Genomic DNA, 18,976 nt, shown 5'->3' with positions numbered 1-18,976 from the left:
ATTATTTAGACATGTTTTCAAATTTCTAAACATGTTTTTTTATTATGGATTTTTAAATTATAGTCAGCGTACATGGCATGATAATAGTTTTACAAAATATGCTGAGATTTGCTTTATAATTAGTGCAAAACCATCAGCATAACATTCCAAGTATGCTTGATAAGAAGTACATTTTTCTATAACCAAAAGTCAAAATGGTATGTTTTTAGTTGATATATTTTAAATTTTAACTATCTTTTGTTTGATATTTCAATCATAAAAAAGATAAATTTTTTAAAAAGGTAAATTAAAATTTCTTTTACATTGGATTTTTCCTTGTAATTCTGTTTATTTCTGCTTTCTATACTTTTAAAGGTGACTGATAGTGGCTATTATAGTAGAGTCTCCATAATCTTGCTGATATTTGTCCAGTAAAATCCGTTGCTGAGGCAGTGGTATTAAATTTTCCTAACATGATCACAGAATTGTCTACTTCTTTCTTTAATTCTTCCTATTTTTGCTTCATGTATTTTGAAACTCTATTATTAACCAACTCTGATGTCTCTGTAGAGAACAAATAGTTTGGTCTTACATTTTAATTTTAATTCCTATTGATCTATCATCAATTTAAGTGCCCTTTTACTCTGACATCTTTATTCTACTTTTAAGTTTATACATTTTTTTAAATTTAGGATATATTTTCCATTTAATACTCGTTTAGTCTGTTCTGTTGCTAATAACAGAAATATCAAAATGTGGGTAATTTAAAAGAATAGAGGTTTATTGAGCTCTGGTTTTGGATATTAAGTTCAAGAGCACAGTGCTAGCAACTGGTGAGGGTCTTCTTGCTGCATCACAATATGGTGGAGGGCAGAACACATTTAGAGCAGATTATCTATGCTTTGTTATAAACCCCCCAGTGTCCCATGGGAGGCTCCATCCTGATACACTTACACATTTCTAATCACATTCAAAGGTTCCACCTCTTAATCCTATTAGTTAGATAAAGTTCCCTCCTGTAATACTTTTACAATTTAAATTAAAAAAAAATTTAAACTGAAAATATATCTCACCACATTTTAAACACGAGTGGGGGGGTGAGAGATGTTCAAATTATACCAATATACTTTTTTGAATTTTCTATTTCTTTACTGAGATTTTCTTTTTTTCTTCATCATGAGAATTTCCCTTTATTTAAGCATTTAGTTTCATTTTGTTAGCTACTCAAACCTTTATCTGATAATACTAATTATTATCTATTTTTCCTTGCAATTGGACAATATTCATAAAATGATGCACATTTTTCTTTCTCATATGCCTTGTAGTTTGGATTGTGAGTTATAGACTATGGACATTATGTCATGTATACCCTAGAATACAGTTTTGTTCCCCACCTTCTTTCTTAGCTATCATCTATCCTAAACTGCAAAACCCCAACAAGAAATATTTCGTATTTTTCTACAGATCAGAATTTTCTATACTAGAAAGATACATTTTGTCTAAAATTCAGATTATTAGACAGTGGTGAAAAGGGAAGGATGGCCCTAGGTTATAAATATGGAGCAGCACTTGTTTTACTTGAGATTAGTGCTTTGATGGCATTGTTCTAATAGGTGGTGGCTTCTGGTGTTGCAAATGCTGATTTTCTTTACAGCAGATTATACTGGTTTCAAATGTGTTTTCTTCAATCCTCAGTTGAACATATGCACACACACACACAAAACACATATTTACATAAGTATTAATCTACATACATATCAAGCCAAGCACTATCAAAATACTTAATAGTGAAAATATTGCTCAGAAACATGTCAGGGGTATCCACAATTAACCTCTTTTATTTAATATTTTTCTGGAAATACTAACCAATGAAATACTACACTTGAAAATTCAATATGATATTTCTAATTTTAGAAAGAGGATTCAAAATTATAATTACTTTTTTGATAGTTCAATTGTGCAACTAAATAACAAAAGTGTATTAGGAAAACTAGTGCATGGAATAGAATTCTGTATACAACATTTTCATCACCACCAAAAGAAACCCCATACCTATTAGCAGATTATTCCCTCTTCACTACTCCTGCCATAGGCAACTACTGATCTTTCTATAGTTCGATTTTTCTTTTCTTTTTAAATAATCATTTATTTTTTATTTTATTCATTCATTCATTTATTTTTTAATTTGACCAGAGAGAGACAGAGGGTGAGAGTGAGAGAGAGAGGAAGTGAGAAAGCAAGCCACTAGATTCAGGACTTGAACCCTGGTCAGCCATGTAGGAGTGTCCAGCGCCTTAACCCACCATGCCACCTGCTGGTTCCCTATAGCTCAATTTTTCTAAAAAAAGACAAATGACCTGAGTAAATGTTCCTCCAAGAAGACATAAATATTGCCAACGGGTGTGTGAAAATGTGCTTAATATCATTAATCACCAGGGAAATACTTATATCAGCTCACACCCATTAGGGTGACTATTATCAGAAATTATCAGAGAGTAAAGAGATAAATACTGGTGAAGGTGTGAAGAATCAGAAACTTTTCTGTACTATTGGTAGAAAGTAAATTTGGCCATTATGGAAAACAGTGTGGAGGTTCCTACCATATGAACCAGCAATCCCTCTTCTGGGTACGTATTGAAAGAAAAGTCACCATTTCATAAAGAATTGTGCACTCCATGTTCATGACCACATTATTTACTTTAGCCAAGATTTGGAGACTACCTAAGAGTCCATTGCCAGATGAATGAAAGAAGAAACTGTGGTTTCATTTGTATATAATGGAATATTAAACAACGTTTACAAAGGAGATTTGCCACAAGGAAGAAACTGGAGAACAATACTCTAAGTGAAATAAGTTAGGCATAGAAAGAAAACTATTACACTACATGATCTCACTTATATGTGGAACCTAAAAAAAATTAGAAGTCAATTATACAGAAACAGAGAATAAAACAGTGGTTACCAAGGTTATCAATGGTGTGGGGTTTCTAACACCATGTTCCATTCCCAGCTTTCAACCAGCCTTGGGTCCATGGCCAAGTATGTGCTTACCTCACCCACACATAAAAACTACTTTATGAGCATGAGAAATTGCTCAAAAACTAAGTAGTGTAGTAAACCAGCCTTCTAGTTGTCCGCTATTGCTGTTCCCTAAAAGATATGCATTTCAAAATAAGTATCAGTTAGTATTCATCTAAACAAAGCTATTACAAAAGAAAAGCATAAATAGTGAATAAATATACTTTAGCAGCTAAAAACTATCAAAAAACAACCAGAGGCTGGTTTCACCTAATGATATAAAACTGAAAAGAGCATTATTCTTGCTTTAGAGTAACAAAAAAGCTGATCAAAATGTGTCCCGATCTGCAGGACAGTCGAACAGGTTCCCTGGGGGAGGGAGTGAGAGATGGGACAAACACACGCACACACAATACGAGGTGCAGATCAAGTCGTCTTCTTCCATCTACTTCCATTTATTGAGGAAAAATGGTGAGTTATATACAGCTGGTAGGCACCAATTGTTTGCCTGAAATGCAAATGAGATAGAACAGCATGAACCAATCATTGATGTGGGTGGATCTCTCCCACTGCCTAGAAACCCAGCCACTTCCAAGGAGAACGGTTGGTCACATGATTTCTGAGAGAAGGTTTGCTCAGTGAGGAAGTGAAGCCTAATGGTTTCCAAGATGGTGGATAGCTCAAGATGGCAGATAGCTCAAGATGGCTTCCATATGCAGTGCTTGCCATAAAAATGCAAATTATTAACATTATTTAGAGAACTAAAGTACTGGTGACACAGGATGTTGGGGGTGATCAGTCCCAATTCCAGTGCAGGATCTGGTTCTTGTCTCACAATCACAAAGAATTAGAGAAGCAGAACAAAGAGAGGGGATAGCAAAGTGGAGTTTATTGAAGGAAGGAAAGCTCTTCCAGCAGGGAAGCATCCTGGAAAAGTGGTTGCTGAAAAAAGCTGAAGTAAGGGGTTTTTATGCCAGCAAGAAAGGACTTGTGAATGGATTTCCTTTGGTATTATGTGTCAGGTGATTTATGACATTTTTCTCTTATTTGGGAGTGGGCTCACAAACCACAAGACTTCAGACATTCAGATCTTAGTTAATCAACATTCAGCAGATCTATTTCTGAGATTTGTGGCCTGTAAGTTTTATAGTTTTATTATGGCTCCCACAAGTCTAAGATGAAGCTCTGTTGATGTATTTATCTCCTGCACTTTTAAAACATAACCTAATTTGGACCCCTTTATACCTTGCAGGTGCAAGCCTGTATGTTATGTCCTCTTTTCTCAAATGATAGGTCAAGGCCCTTTACTCTGTGCCTCTGGACCAAAATACTACACTATTTGTTTGGAATGTAGCAATAACATAGATAATGTGATTTCCATTAAAAGCTTGACCATAGTGACTCTATCTTGTGGGCCTATACTCTAACTAGATGTGTGTGCACCTATCTCCTACCTCAGTAGGGCAAACAACTACCTTGAAATCTGAGGAGAAAAAACTGCTTTCAGGGAAGAACAAGACCTTACCCCTTACTTGCCTAGGGAAGACACTCAGTGGAAAGATTAAGTAAAATTTTAAAAATTATTTTCTAAAGGCTGAATATGGGCTAATGTCAAAGTATGAAGCCTCCTGGGGCTGCAGACAGAAGGTCTTTGTCCTCTCTTGAAACATTTTTCTCTATGAACCATACTAAACAACCACAGGGAAGATCAGGAGAAATCCTGAGAAAGCTTCCCTTAGGGTTCTGGCTAGAGAGAGGAAATAACATCTAAAACTAAATCTTCCCTATTTCTTCTATTTTTTTTTTCAAGCTGCCAGGGCCAGGATTTGAACTATGATCAGTCACATGAGATCCAGGACTAGGCCCCTATTTCTTCTATTAACAGAAGCCTTAATCTGCAGGAGGAGTAACAACAAAAACTATCACTGTAAAGCACTGGAGGATGTTCATTGCAGCTGGGAGAAGGGAACAGGAAAAACATAAACAAAGCTCTATAGGAACAGGAATATATATACTAGGTCCAGCACAATTACTGAAAGAGGTGCTGGAATACTTTTTAAGGCCACTTCCCAAAACCTGTAGTACCTGCTTAAGAGTAAGTCTTAAGCAGAAGAGCTGAGAATACTCCCTTCACACTCCCCTCACTAGTATGTCACAATGTAAACAATATAACAAGGAACAAGAAATAACAGCGGTGTAATGGGAAAAGCTGTAGGAAAGAGACAGATTGTCTCTGGGGAGCAAACACTAAGGAGAAAACCCTCTCCTAAATAGCCTACACTCTAAGCACTAGGTATCTCTAGAGGAATTAGAAGCCTTTGATGTGTTGAAGGTAACCATAACAATAATAAACTTTCAGACCAGGTTTCACTAGTAACTAGATTATCACTAACCTCTGTATTAAAGACCTAGAAAAAGAGAGACGCTCTTTTTATAGAATGCACTTACCTCAGTATCTCTTGTCTTGTATAACATATCCAGTATTCAACATAAATTTATTACATGTATGAAATGGCAAAAGACAAACCAAAACAAACAAAAAACAGTCTGAAGAGACAATCATACTGTTATACGTTTTTGCAATGTACATAAAATGGTGTATTATTATTTGAAGGTAGATTCTAAAAGAATATATTTTAAACAGTAGAGCAACCACTAAAATGTTTTCTTTAAAATATAATAGTAAGTCAATAGAGGAGATAAAATTGAACCATTAAAATGATCAGTTAGGGGACCAGCAGTTAGCATAATGGCTATGTCGCTGGACTCCCAGGTAGCCAACCACGGGTCGAGTCCCGGACCCAGTGGCTTAAACTCACGCCGGGCGCATGTGCGTGCATTCCCAGGATCCCGAGAGGAGAATGGAGGAGAAGGGATTGTGGCGTGGCCATCCCCCCTGAGGGGTGATTTCTGGCTTTCCGTCTCTCTGTCTCTCTCTGTCTGTCTGGTGAACGCACATGCCCTATAGCAAAAACGTCTCCAAAAAAAAAAGAAAAAAAATGATCAGCTAGACCCATAGAAGGTAGAAAAGGAGGAAAAAGAAAGAAAGAATAGAAAACAATTAAGTATATTTCTTATCCAGCCATATTAATTATTGTTTTAATGTGAATAACCAAATGTACCAGTTAAAAGAGATTCAAAGATTGAATTAAAAAAGCAAGACCCAACTATATGCCATATACAGGAAGCCTACTTTAAATATAAAGTTATAGGTAAATTAATAGAAAAGAGAAACAGATTTAGCATGCAAATGCCAACCAAAAAGAAAGGTGAGATAGCTGTCTTGATTTTAGAGAATGTAGGTATAAAAGAATACTGTTAGAGAAAGAGAGGCATTACCTAACAATAGAGTAATAATAATGGTATTTTCCAAGAAGGCATAGCAATCCTAAATGTATATGTGCCTAAGACAGAGCTTCAAAATACATGAGGCAAAAAATTTTACAGATCTGAAAGAAGAAATAGAAAAATCCACAATTACATTTAGAGACTTCACCACTCTTCTCTCAGTAAATGATAGAAAATGTGAGCACAGTACAGTTAGCCTGAGCACCTAACCTAGTTGACATTTGTAGAACAATCCACCCCCAAATAGCAGATGCACCTTCTGATTTTCAAGTAGAAATGAGCCATGGAGCTAAATAGCCCATGTTATACAGTGAACTTTAACAAATTAAAAAAATAGAAATCGTACAAAATATAATAATAAATTATAATGGATTGAATTAAAGTAACAGAGGTCATTTATTTATATAAATAACAAAGATCAGTCAATGATATCTTGTCCATTTTGTTCAAAAATCTTTTGCCATCTTTCAGTGAGCTTCATAATTCCTCATTCATAGAAAGACCTGATTTTATCGGTGAAAAACTGAACAAGGTGCTGATTTACAACCTCATTCAAATTGAACACTATACTATGCAAAGAGTTGTGGAGAGCGAAAACAATTGGAAGTCTGACAGCATAAGGTCAGGCGAGTATGTTAGGTGTGGCAACACATCCTACCCAAGCTCCATTCATTTTTGACTAGTGATCAAACTTGTATTGGTCTTGTGTTGTTGTGATGGAACACAACTCCTTTATGATTAATGCTCTGGACGTTTCTGGATGATTAATTCATTGAAACTATCCAATTGCCAACAGTACACATTTGAATTGACTGGTTCTTTGGTAAGAGCTCGAAAAACACGACTAAAATCCTGCCTCACTGAGAATAAAGCCTTCCTCTAATGAATGCCTGCTTTCAATATCATTTGAGGAGAATCAGCTAGTCGTGACCAAGAATTTTTTCACGCCACATTGTAAACAGTTCACTTCTTATCACTAGTTATCAGTCACTTCAAAAAAAGGACAATTTTCATCACATTTAATGAATATGTAGCAGATGTTTATATGTGTCATCAAATTAACTTCTTTGAGTTCATGAGGATCCTAAATATTGAGCTTCCTTACATATCATAGCCTCAGGTGGTTGTGGACACTTGAATGATGGAGGTTCAATGTTTCTGCAATCTCTTGTGTTAATATAACACGGGTTTGACTCTATCAATGCTTTTATTTTGTCATCATCAACCATGGTGGGCCTTCCTGACCCAGGAGCTTTGTTAAGATCAAAAGGACCAGAGTGGAATTTTCGTGAACCATTGTTGGCACTGATGTTCTTGTAAAGCATGACCACTGTAAACCTTATGCAATTTTTCAAAAGCTTGACATGTGTTCTTCCCTTTACAGAAGTGCAACAGTAAAATGTGGCAAAAAAATGAACAATTTGCTTTTCCATCTTCAACTTGTAAAATCTCCAAAACTCAACCAAATCACTTATTTTTTTAATTTAATTTAATTTTAATTTTTTAGAATGAAGCTAGAACTGTCAGGTCTCAAATGACACAGCAATAACATAGATGCAAATGACTCCAGTACTTCCAAAAATGAACTAGAGCCATCTGTTGCAAAAATGCATCATGACTTTTACAGCAACCCAATATTTGGAAAGTAAACAAGACACTTACAATTAAACCATGGGACAAAGAAATCTTAGGAGAAATAAAAGCAAATTTTGAAATGAATAAAAGATGAAAGGACAGCATACTAATATCTGTAGCATGGAACTATCAGAATTTACATGGAAATTTAAAGCATCAAATGTTTACATTACAAAAGATCTAAAATTAGCAATGCTTACTTAAAAGAAGTTAAGAAGAGAAAATTAAATCTAAAACAAGCCTAAGGAAAAAAATAACAGGGATTATGGGAGATATCAATAAAATTGAAGACAAAGGGCAGCAGAGATCATCAAAAATATCAGAATAGGGTTCTTTAAAATGGTTGGTAAAATCAACAAACTAGCCAAATAGGCAAAAAAAAAAAAAAAAAAAAAAGCCAGAAAATGACTTGAAGCATTGAGAAATTATGACTCATTACTCCCCAAAAATGTGTAATGATCAAATCAGAATTTGTATATTTATCAAATGTCATTACTTTCTCTTGAAAACATTCAACAAATCTGTAGCTACTCTATGACATATAGTAAATTATTGTTAATTCGGGCTAGCTAATAGTGTGGTGGTTAAGGCTGCTATATCCCATAGGACCAACCACACAATTTGAGTCCTAGACCTGGCAGCTTCAAAATCATGTGGGAGGGATCAGGACTTAGCGTAATGGCTATGTCGCTGGATTCCTATGTAGTCAACCACAGTTTGAGTCCCGGACCCGGTAGCTTAAAGTCACGCTGGGCGCGTGTGCGCGTTTGCCCAAGATCCCGAGAGAATGGAAGAGAAGGGATTGCAACGTGGCCATTCCCCCTGGGGGGTGATATCTTGCTTTCTGTCTCTCTGTCTCTCTCTGTCTTTCTGGCTAGTACACATGCCCTATAGCAAAAACCTCTCCAAAAAGAAGAAGAAGGAAAAAAAAAAAAACTCTAAAAAACAAAACAAAACAAAACACATGTGGGATGCATGTGCAAGTGTGCCCAAAATTCCAAAGAGGTAAAAGTAGAGAAGAGATGGCGGTGTGACCATCCCCCTTGAGAAGTGCTTTCTCATTTTCTCTCTCTCCCGTTCTCTCTGTCTCCAGTGAGTACACACACCCCTTTAGAAAATTTTAAATATATATATATATATATATATATAAATTTTATTATAGTTACCCTGCTGTACTTCCTAACACTAAAACTTATTCCTCTTATCTGTCTATAATTTTGTATTCATTAACCAAAACCTATACCCTGTAGCCTCCTACTTTCCCTAGCCTCTAAAAATGACTTTACTTTTGCCCTCTTGGAGGTTATTTTTGAGTTTCCACATTACAAGTCAGAATGTGTGGTATTTTTCTTTCTGTATTTGGCTTATTTTACTCAACATAATGCCCTCCTGGCTTACCCATGTTGCTTCAAATGACAGGATTGAATTATTTTTAATGACTAGTATTCCACTGTGTGTGTGTGTGTGTGTGTGTGTGTGTGCACACGCGCATGCACGCGCATGTGAACATTTTCAGGGTAAAATATTCCATTTTTCTGTTCATCCTCACCAGAATTTTTTGGTGTTTGGTCTCATTAATAGCCATTATGCCAGCAGATGGCGTAATGGTTACGTTGCTGGACTCGCACATAGTCGACCATGGTTTGAGTCCTGGACCCATCTGCTTAAAACTTATGCTGGGTGCCTGTAAGTGCATGCAGAAAATCACGAGAGAATGGAGGAGAAGGGATTACAGTGTGGCCATCCACCTTGGGGTGTGATTTCTCACTTTCTGCCTCTCTCTGGTGAGCACACGTGTCCTATAGCAAAATTTTCTCAAAATAATAATAATAATAATAATAGCCATTGTAATTGGGATGAGATATTTCATTATAGTTTTGATTTGCCATTGTAACTGGGATGAGATATTTCATTATAGTTTTGATTTGCATTTTTTTCATGATTACTGATGTTGAGTTTTATATATATTTATATATGTGTGTACATATATAAATCTCAACATATATATTATTTATATTTATTATTTATATGTTTTCTTTTGAGAACTGTGTATTTTGGTCACTTGCCTTTGCTGTCATAACCAAAAAATGATCACCAAGACCAATATCAAGAAAGTTTTCCCTGGGCTGGTTCCACAGCACAGTGGTTAAGAGACCTAGTCCCACAGGGCCAACTGCGGTTCACATCCCAGCTCTGATGCCTCAAAAAACATGCCAGTTGTGTGGATATGTGTGCCCAAAGTCCTGACAGGATGGAGAGATGCACCTTTAGGGAGTCTTCTCTCTCTCTGTCAGGCACATATGCCCTCTCACAATTTAAGAGGGAAAGAGAGAGAGAGAGAGAGAGAAAGAATCTCTCAGGCACATATGCCCTCTCAAAATTTAAAAGAGAGAGAGAGAGAGAGAGGAATAAATAAATTCCCCCCCACTTTTTTTAGTAGTTTAACAATTTCAATTCTTATATTTTTAAGTGTTTAATCTGTTCTGACTTGATTTTTGTCTGTGGTATGGAGATAAATTCACTCTTTCACATGTAGCTCTAAAGTTTTCCCAGTATCGTTTATTAAAGAGACTCTTCTTTCCTGATTTGTGTTCTTGTTTCTTTCCTGTCTCTGTTCTTGTTAGGATTGTTGAAGATCAGTTGAAAATAAGTTGTCCATAGATGCAATTTACTGGGCTTTCTATTCTGTTCCAGTGGTCTTTATGTCTGTTTTTAATGTCAGTACCATATTGTTGTGATGACTTTGTAACTTTGTAACTAACACATTTTGAAATTAGGGAATTGATACCTCTAACTTTGTTGTTCTTGCCCAAGTTTGCTTTGGCTATCTGAGGTTTATGTAGTTCCAAAAAAATTTATTTTTTATTTCTGTATTCTATAGAAGTTTGATGGGTATTTTATTGAATCTGTAGATCACTTTGGATAGCATGAGCATTTTAACAACACTAATTTTCTTAACCTATGACCATGGGATGGATGTCTTTCCATTTAGCTGTGTTAAAAGAACCAACTTTTACTTTTCTGTTTTATTCTTTCTCTTTTTTCACTTATTTAACTTCTGCTATCATCTTTACTATTTTCTTCTTTATTTTTGCTTTAAGTTTTGTTTGCCTTTTTTCCCTGTATCTTAATATGGATGATACATTATTTATTTGAGCATTTCTTTTTTCTTTTTAAGCATAGCTGCCTTTAGCTGTAGTATTTTCGGTTTCCTCTTCAATTTGTTATTCAGTCAGATATTAGTATAGCCACTGAGACTTTCTTATGGTTTCCATTTGCATAGCGTATCTTTTTCTATCCTTTTACTTTCAATCTATTTGTACTTTTTTTAATGGGACGTTTTGCATTTTTCATTCTTTGAAGTACAAAGCACACAGTGTGTTAGTTCTGATCTCGAAAACGATCCATTCTACTTGCTGACTTTTGTTGCTTGTTCACTTATGGTAGCTTCAGATTTACCTAACTATGCTATTTGGAAAACAATAATTTACTGCCTTTTTCATTGAAGCTGGAATTGCCTAATTACCATGATTTATGTTTTTCTGTTTCTAGATCCCACAGTGAAGTAGAATCCACTAATTTTAGTCTCCTCTTAGTATTTATTTTGTTTCTTTCTCTCTGTAATTGTTAGATTTTACTGTTAGTTTTGAGCCTCCTGACTGGTCTTCCTGACTCCAGTCTTACCTTGTTCACATTTATCTTCCTTTTTTCTACCTTATATATTTTATATTTGCATTTCATCATTGTATATCTTTACAACATACAAAATAGTTTTTTTCAACACCAATGTAGTGAACATTAATCCAGTCAAAAATAATACCATATACATTATCATCACCATATAACTTAATGTAGTGAACATTAATCCAGTCAAAAATACCATATACATTATCATCACCATATAACTTTTTATTTTTGCATTTATTAAATGTTATTTTCCCTGATTCCCTCTCCGCAATGCCTATTACCCACCCCTTCCTATAATGGATCTAGTATCTAGTATCTTTCATACTTTCTAATCTCTCAGTTTCTGCCATAGACTGCATACATTCGGTATTTTAAGTGGGGACATAAAATGACTATTTTTCATAGCCTGGCTTGCTTCCCTTAGCATCAAATTCTCCACATTTGTCCACTTTGTATCAAATGTCAGTGTCTCATTTTTTTATTTTATTTTTTTATGGCTGAGTGTTTTGTTTTGTTTTGTTTTGTTTTTATCTAAAGCCTGTCTTCTGTGGAAAGCATGTTCATTTTTATTCAGACAGATCATATCTTCTTTTTGATTGGATTCTTTGTTAAACTTACATTTAATGTTATTGTTGTCATTGTTTGGATTAATGTTTCCGATTTAAATTTTTGTTTTCTATATGTCTCATGACTTTTTGTTTCTCTTTACTGCTTTTTTTTTACATTAAAAGTGAACACTTTTTAGCATAACATTTTAATTTTATTAATGAATTTTTAACTCTCGATTTTTTTTATATCCTAGTTTGTCAGAATCTACTTTAGATTTATACAAACTGAATGCCTTAGTCCATCTATGTTGTCACAACAGAAATACTTGAGGCTGGGTGTTTTATAAAGAAAAGAGATTTATTTATTTGGCTTATGATTCTGGTGTCTAGCATGGAGCCAGCATCTGAGCTTCTTCTGGTACTATGTCACAACATGATTGAAGAAACAGAAAGGAAAGTGGGAGAGTATAAAGAGAGAGAGACCTAAAGGCAACCTGATCTCTTAGGAACTAATTAGAGATAACTCAGGGAGTTCATGAAGAATCCAGCCCTCCTCCCCAACACACACATGTCCCAAAAACTTCTCGATAGGCCCCACTTTGCAACATTTCTACATTAGATGTCAAGTGGTTAAGCCTAGTATGGATTTCTGTGGTAGTATATTTCATTATGGAGATAAGTACTATGTGTGTGTATGTCTTCGATTTAAACTTTAATCTTAAATAAACTTTGCATGAGACTAGATTTATATGTGGATAATGTAAAAAAATAGTAGGATAACTTTACAAATAACTTTATTAATTATATATCAGTCAATTGTTAGGACCATAAAAATTGTGTACAAATTCAACAGAAATACTAGGATGTGTAAATGGTTTATCCTTTTATGAAAAACACATAGTTATATCCTTACTCCTTGTTCTTTATATTATTTAGACAATGTAAAAAATTCTCATGGGTGAATAGAATTTAAATTAGATTTAATAAAATCTTTTTTTTCTCCCCCTTAGGAAAAAGTCAAAGGGAGGGAAGAAAATCTGAATCCTGTAAACCAATTCTTAAAGTAGAATACAAGACCTGCAGAAACAGGTATTCATTTTTACTTTGGGGAATGAGGGGATATGTGTAAGAAACAGAAAAGTGGCCAGTTGGTGGCTGGTAGTTAAGGTGACTAGATCCCATGTAGCCAACTGTGAGGTTCAAGTCCTGGACCCAATGGCTTGAGACACATGCTGGACACATATGCATGTGTACCCAAAATCCTGAGGAAGGAGATGGTGGACCATTCTTCATGGAGAGTACTGTTCATTTCCCTCTCTTCTCTCTCTCTCTCTCTCTCTCTCTCTTTCTATAAAGCACACATGCCTTCTGACAAATTAAGAAAGCGAGAAAAGAGAGACAGGAAAGGAAAGGAAAGGAAAGGAAAGGAAAGGAAAGGAAAGGAAAGAGAAGAAAGGCACATACTCTTAATGTTAATGTATTGCTTTGAGTTTTTTCATAATTATGAATATATTAGCTACATTAGCTGACATTAATAATAACTTTTTGTTTAGTAGGCCTTTTTCATAATTATGACTATATTAGCTAAATGAATTCTTGACATTAATAATAACTTTTTGTTTAGTAGGCCTATATATGATGATCATTGCTATGAACATTGAAAATAACAAATATTACTTATTTTAAAATCTTTTATGTATATAAATGAGTATTATGTATGTTAATTTTAACAATAGAGAAGTTTTTAGCATGCACAGTGACAGTATTTATTAAACAGAAACTAGCTATGTGACTTCAGTATTGCATATGAAAAAATTAAATATATAACCAAGTCACTCAACTTTAGTATCATACATTCTGAAGTTGAAAAGGTTACTGTTAGGTGGAAAGATAAAGTTGCATATAGTGGCATAATAAAAAAGTACTAAATAGGTGTTGCCTCAGTGGTACATGCAGAAGCATACTGATCTGCAGTGCTAAAAGTCAGTGGTTAACCATGGGTTCAGATCAAGTGGCTTCACACCCAAGTTTCTGACTAGCTGGAGGGCTAGAAGAAAGGGATTGCAGGCCGAAAAGACCACAGTTAGGGTGCCTCTCTCTCTCCCTTTCTCTGTCTCTGTCTCCCTCTCTTTTGTGTGTATGTATGCAGATCATGTTCTCTGATCAAAGGAATGAAATGAACTTTAAGAAGAACTAAATTTTGGGCCAGCTGGTGGTCCAGTGATAATGCAACATTCTGCAATGCTGGATCCACATGCATGTGTGCCCAAGGTCCTCATGTACACGCCGGGCTTGTACACACATGGCCATGACCTGGGCTGATTGAGACTGGAAGTAGGTCACAATGTAAAGACCCGAAAGGGTCTCATTCTCTCTTGTGAAAGAAAGAAATAAGCTTTTATCACAATGTAAAGACCCTAAAGGGGCCTATCTTTCTCTTTCTCTCTTGTGAAAGAAAGAAATAAGCTTTTTAAAGAAGTACTAAAGAGACCAGCAGGTGGCATGATGGTTTAGGTGCTGGACTCCCATATGGCTGATTGTGGTTGGAGTCCCTTACTGGTAGCTTAAAAAAATCACTCCAAGCACCTGTGTGTGCATGCCCAGAAAACTGAGAAAAGAGTAGAGGAGAAAGAATTATAGCATGGCTATCTCCCCAAGGAGTGATTTTTCATTTTCCCTCTCTCTGTCTCTCCCTTGTGAGCACATGCACCCTATGGTAAAAACCTTAATTTTTTTTTTTAAATGAGAAGTCCTAAATTGGAAGCTATAGAACATGGAAGAAGTTAATACTTAACAAAATTTCATCCTGAATCTATTGCAGTTATTATCCTACACTTACAGTGTTCTTTTTTACTTGCAGTAACTATTAGTGGAAATACTCTTATTCAGAATTACCATAATAAACCTTTCCTAAATATTAACTTTATATTAATTCTAAATTGGATTATCTTACTTCATAGTAATTATCTTAGACTATTTTATTTGCATTATTGGTATATTTTATGCTTATGAATACCTACTCTACTAAAGTTTTAGTAGTATGAAATTATGGCCATTTTTAACCAGTTACTTTAAATATATATTAATATCTCTTTAGCTTAGCCTAATGATACTGTGCATTAGCTGGCAAAAATAAAGTTATTTCATAATTTTTAGATGTTTATGGTATTTTATAGTTATCACAAACCTCTTTTATCTAATTGTGTTTTGCAAACTAATAGATTAAAAAATGTTTTTAAGTTAGTTGGACAAGATAAATAGAGATGGCTGGCTATAGCCAAAATCAAGAAGGAGGTCATATTTAACTTTGGCGGACTATTTTTCTCTTATATATTAGCTTTCTTCATCTTTTTATCATAATTCTTTTCCACAGAAACTCTGTTATCTAGAATTTTCGTTACCTTTTACTATTCCGGGCTTTCTACTGTTTTATTGCATTCCAGATTGAAATTTATCTCTTTTATCTCTTAGGCATTTCAAGCCCCACATACCAACTAACTAATGTAATATCCTTTCTTCTACTTCTCCTTCTTTTTTTTTTTTTTAGAGAGATTTTTGCTAGAGAGACAGAAAGCAAGAAATCACCCCCTAGGGAGATGGCCATGTCACAGTCCCTTCTCTTCCATTCTCCTCTTGGGATCTCAGACATGCATGCACACATGCCCAGCATGTGTTCTAAGTCACCAGGTCTGGGATTCCAACCCCAGTTAATTACATGGGAGTCCAGCGATGTAACCATTATGGCATCTGCTGGTCCCTAATGTAATATTCTAATCTAGACTTATATTCTAATGGTGGTGATTTGGAGTTTGGGAATCAACTGATGCATGTGATGATGTACTTTTGAGAGTCCGTGAGTACCATCCATCCAACCTCTCTGCCTTTCCCCATTTTCACTTCAGCACCTTTAAACTGATTCATTAGTAATTTTAATGGTGAGAATGTATATTCAGAAAAAGGCAAATGCTACAATAGAGGGTTGTTTAGTGAGAAATTTGGGGCCAAACAAATTTTTTGCTTTTGAATTACATGATATAATCTCTCATCCAAACGTATTCTTTTTAGGGTCTGTTGTATGACTTTGTGTCATTTTTTAAAACTTCTGAGTATCATTACCTTTTTTTCCTATGTAGTGAACCATTCATAATATTCTCTGGTGGGCTGTCCTATGACAAAGCTTGCAGAAGACCAAGTTTAACCATTATGCATGGAAAAGCAATTACAGTACTTGAAATGGATCATCCTATTGTTGAATTTCTAACTTTATGTGAAACGCCCTATCCAAATGGTAAGTAGCTAAAATGATACTATTAACGTTAAAAAAATATTTTTGAAATGACAACTTTTTAACAAAATTAAGGTTATATATTTTCAGTTTTGGCAGCGGACATCCACTGTGGCACAACACTCTGAGCTACAGGTGTTGGAGCAGGTTCTGCAATTGTGCCTATCTGACAAACAGGAAGTAAGACAGATGTAGTGCAGCAGTGCTGGCGTTTCAGGTTCTTATATCAGGTAAGTGCTTTAAACTTTGATAAGGATGGTGGAAGCTGAGCTGGGAGGGTACAACAAGGGTCCAGGGTGAAATCAGTTGGGGAAACTGAGGTCTCGTAATAGCCTCTCCTAGACCAGCTCCACCCATCCCATCCCAAAGTCAATCAAAGTTAAAGCACTTACCTGATATCAGTGATCTGTAACTCTTGTGGTGCTGTATCTATTTCATATCTGGATTTGCTTTGGTTGCAATTGCAGCACCTCTGATTATTCTAGGATTGCTGATGTATGGTTAGTGATTAATTTTAATTTTGAGAATAATTAGTAGGGCCTTCAGTAAGAGAGATGCTTAACTATTTTTGTCATTGTGAATATAAGGATTTTTTGTAAACATGAAAACTAATCTAAGTTTATATGAAAACTGTACAACAAAATCCAATAATGATGAACTATTTTAATAATAAAATCTAAAAGGGAGAAGGGAGAAAATATAAAATAAAAGTTATGAGTATTTGATTGAGGAGAAATAGCATGTATTTACATACTACATTTTCAGGAGAGAGCATGTAGAGAGAAAGGGATGGAGGAATGGACTTGGGGATGAAATTCTTGGGCTTATTATTTAACTCTGCTACTTACTAGCAATGTGACCTTGGGCAAGTCATTTTACATCTATAAATTTTCTTTATCATTTGTAGAATGAGAATAACATCCCTACTTGATTATGGAAGGCCAAGTGAACATACTTTTTAAACTATGAAGATATATATTTATAAGCTTTATTTAAGTATATGTTAATTTTAAAAATAAATGCGCTCATTTCTTTTAAATCATTTAGCTTTATATTTAAAAGGTAGGCTAAATTGATTTGAAATACCAATTTGGCACTTCACTTTGAGAGTTACTAGGGACAGAAAAAAAATCTTTTCTTTTCTTTTTTTGGAGAGGTTTTTGCTTGAGAGCACATGCACTTGCCAGAAAGAAAGACAGAGAGAGACAGTGAGATAGAAAGCGAGAAATCACCCCGCAGGGGTGATGGCCACACTGCAATCCCTTCTCCTCCATTTGCCTCTTGGGATCTTGGGCACACATGCACATGTGCCTGGCATGGGTTTAAACCACCGGGTCTGGGACTCAAACCGCAGTCAACCACATGGGAGTCCAGTGACATAGCCATTATGCCAACTGCTGATCCCGAAATACCTGTGTTTTTAATTAATCAACAAATATTTACTGAATGCTTCTGTGGCATCAGTGCTACCAGGACTTGTTTAGCATATGAAGTATGAAACTGATATCTGATGTCAATGTGCATAAAATCTGGTCACATGAGTGAGATAATTATGACTTACTGGTTTAAATAATGTAAGAATTTAATTAAATGATGAGTTGTGGTTCAAAGTATAAACAGCATACCAATTTATAGACCAGTCATTACTTTATGACTTAACTATTAATTCAATGCTTTATAGGAAAAGTAGGATTTAGGCAGACTTTAAAAGGATATCTTGAACAAAGATTTAGAAATAATAATGTTGGCTAGCATGAGGTCAGTTTGGAGAAAAACTTGAAAGCCTTTTGTAAGTGTTTGAAAATAGAGAGCTACAAAGTGATTTTGAGGAAATACTAATGAAAGAAAGCAGTAATTTTAATAAGATTTATCCAGTAGGAGTACTGGGTTTGAAGGGAGAGACAATAAAATCCAAAATTCCAAGTTCCAGCTGAGAGGTTTTTGTAAAAATGTTCATTTAAAATGGCCAAAGCCTAATATAGAGTTCTACCTGATGGAATTAAATGACAAAAACATGAATTTGGTGAACAGGATTAGGGAGTGACATGACAATAAATAAAAGATAACTACAAACTACATATTATTTAAGAATAGTGTTTTCATGCACAATGATAGCAGTTTTGGGAAAGAAAGGTAAGTTTGATTATGAGTCAGTAGAGTTGCATAGAAAACAAAAAAATTACAGCTTTTATTTATGAATCATTATAATATAAATATTCTTTGGAGTTATGAGAATGAATGATGAAAGATACTAAGAAGGAAGAGTGGAAGCTGAGATTAGGAAGATGCCCCCTATTAGGAGCCTTTAGGAAAAAGATGTGCCAGGAATAGAAACTGAGAATATGTGACTGTAAAGATCAAACACTGTGTGTCTGTGTGTATGTCAGGAGGGGTATTAGGGCAATTTCTGATAATGTTCAATAAAATGTGAATGCACTGTAACTATGCCTGCTTACTTCTAAGCCATATATATATA

The 18,976-nt window shown here is 35.0% G+C and overlaps 1 protein-coding gene across 2 annotated transcripts in view; it reads left to right on the top strand.

Annotated features, from left to right (window-relative positions):
• STXBP5L (syntaxin binding protein 5L) overlaps positions 1-18,976 on the top strand; it is a 376,137-nt gene that overhangs the window by 159,038 nt on the left and 198,123 nt on the right. For both annotated transcript variants that reach the window (XM_006146699.2, XM_006146698.2), the window contains exons 9-10: positions 13,226-13,304; positions 16,349-16,503. In XM_006146699.2, coding sequence (XP_006146761.1) covers positions 13,226-13,304; positions 16,349-16,503 — 234 coding nt within the window. The remainder of the gene's footprint in view (positions 1-13,225; positions 13,305-16,348; positions 16,504-18,976) is intronic.

The sequence above is a fragment of the Tupaia chinensis genome, unplaced genomic scaffold (assembly GCF_000334495.1).
Source record: "Tupaia chinensis unplaced genomic scaffold, TupChi_1.0 Scaffold000185_1, whole genome shotgun sequence".
NCBI lineage: Eukaryota > Metazoa > Chordata > Mammalia > Scandentia > Tupaiidae > Tupaia > Tupaia belangeri.
This window is presented reverse-complemented; position numbering and strand designations above follow the sequence as displayed.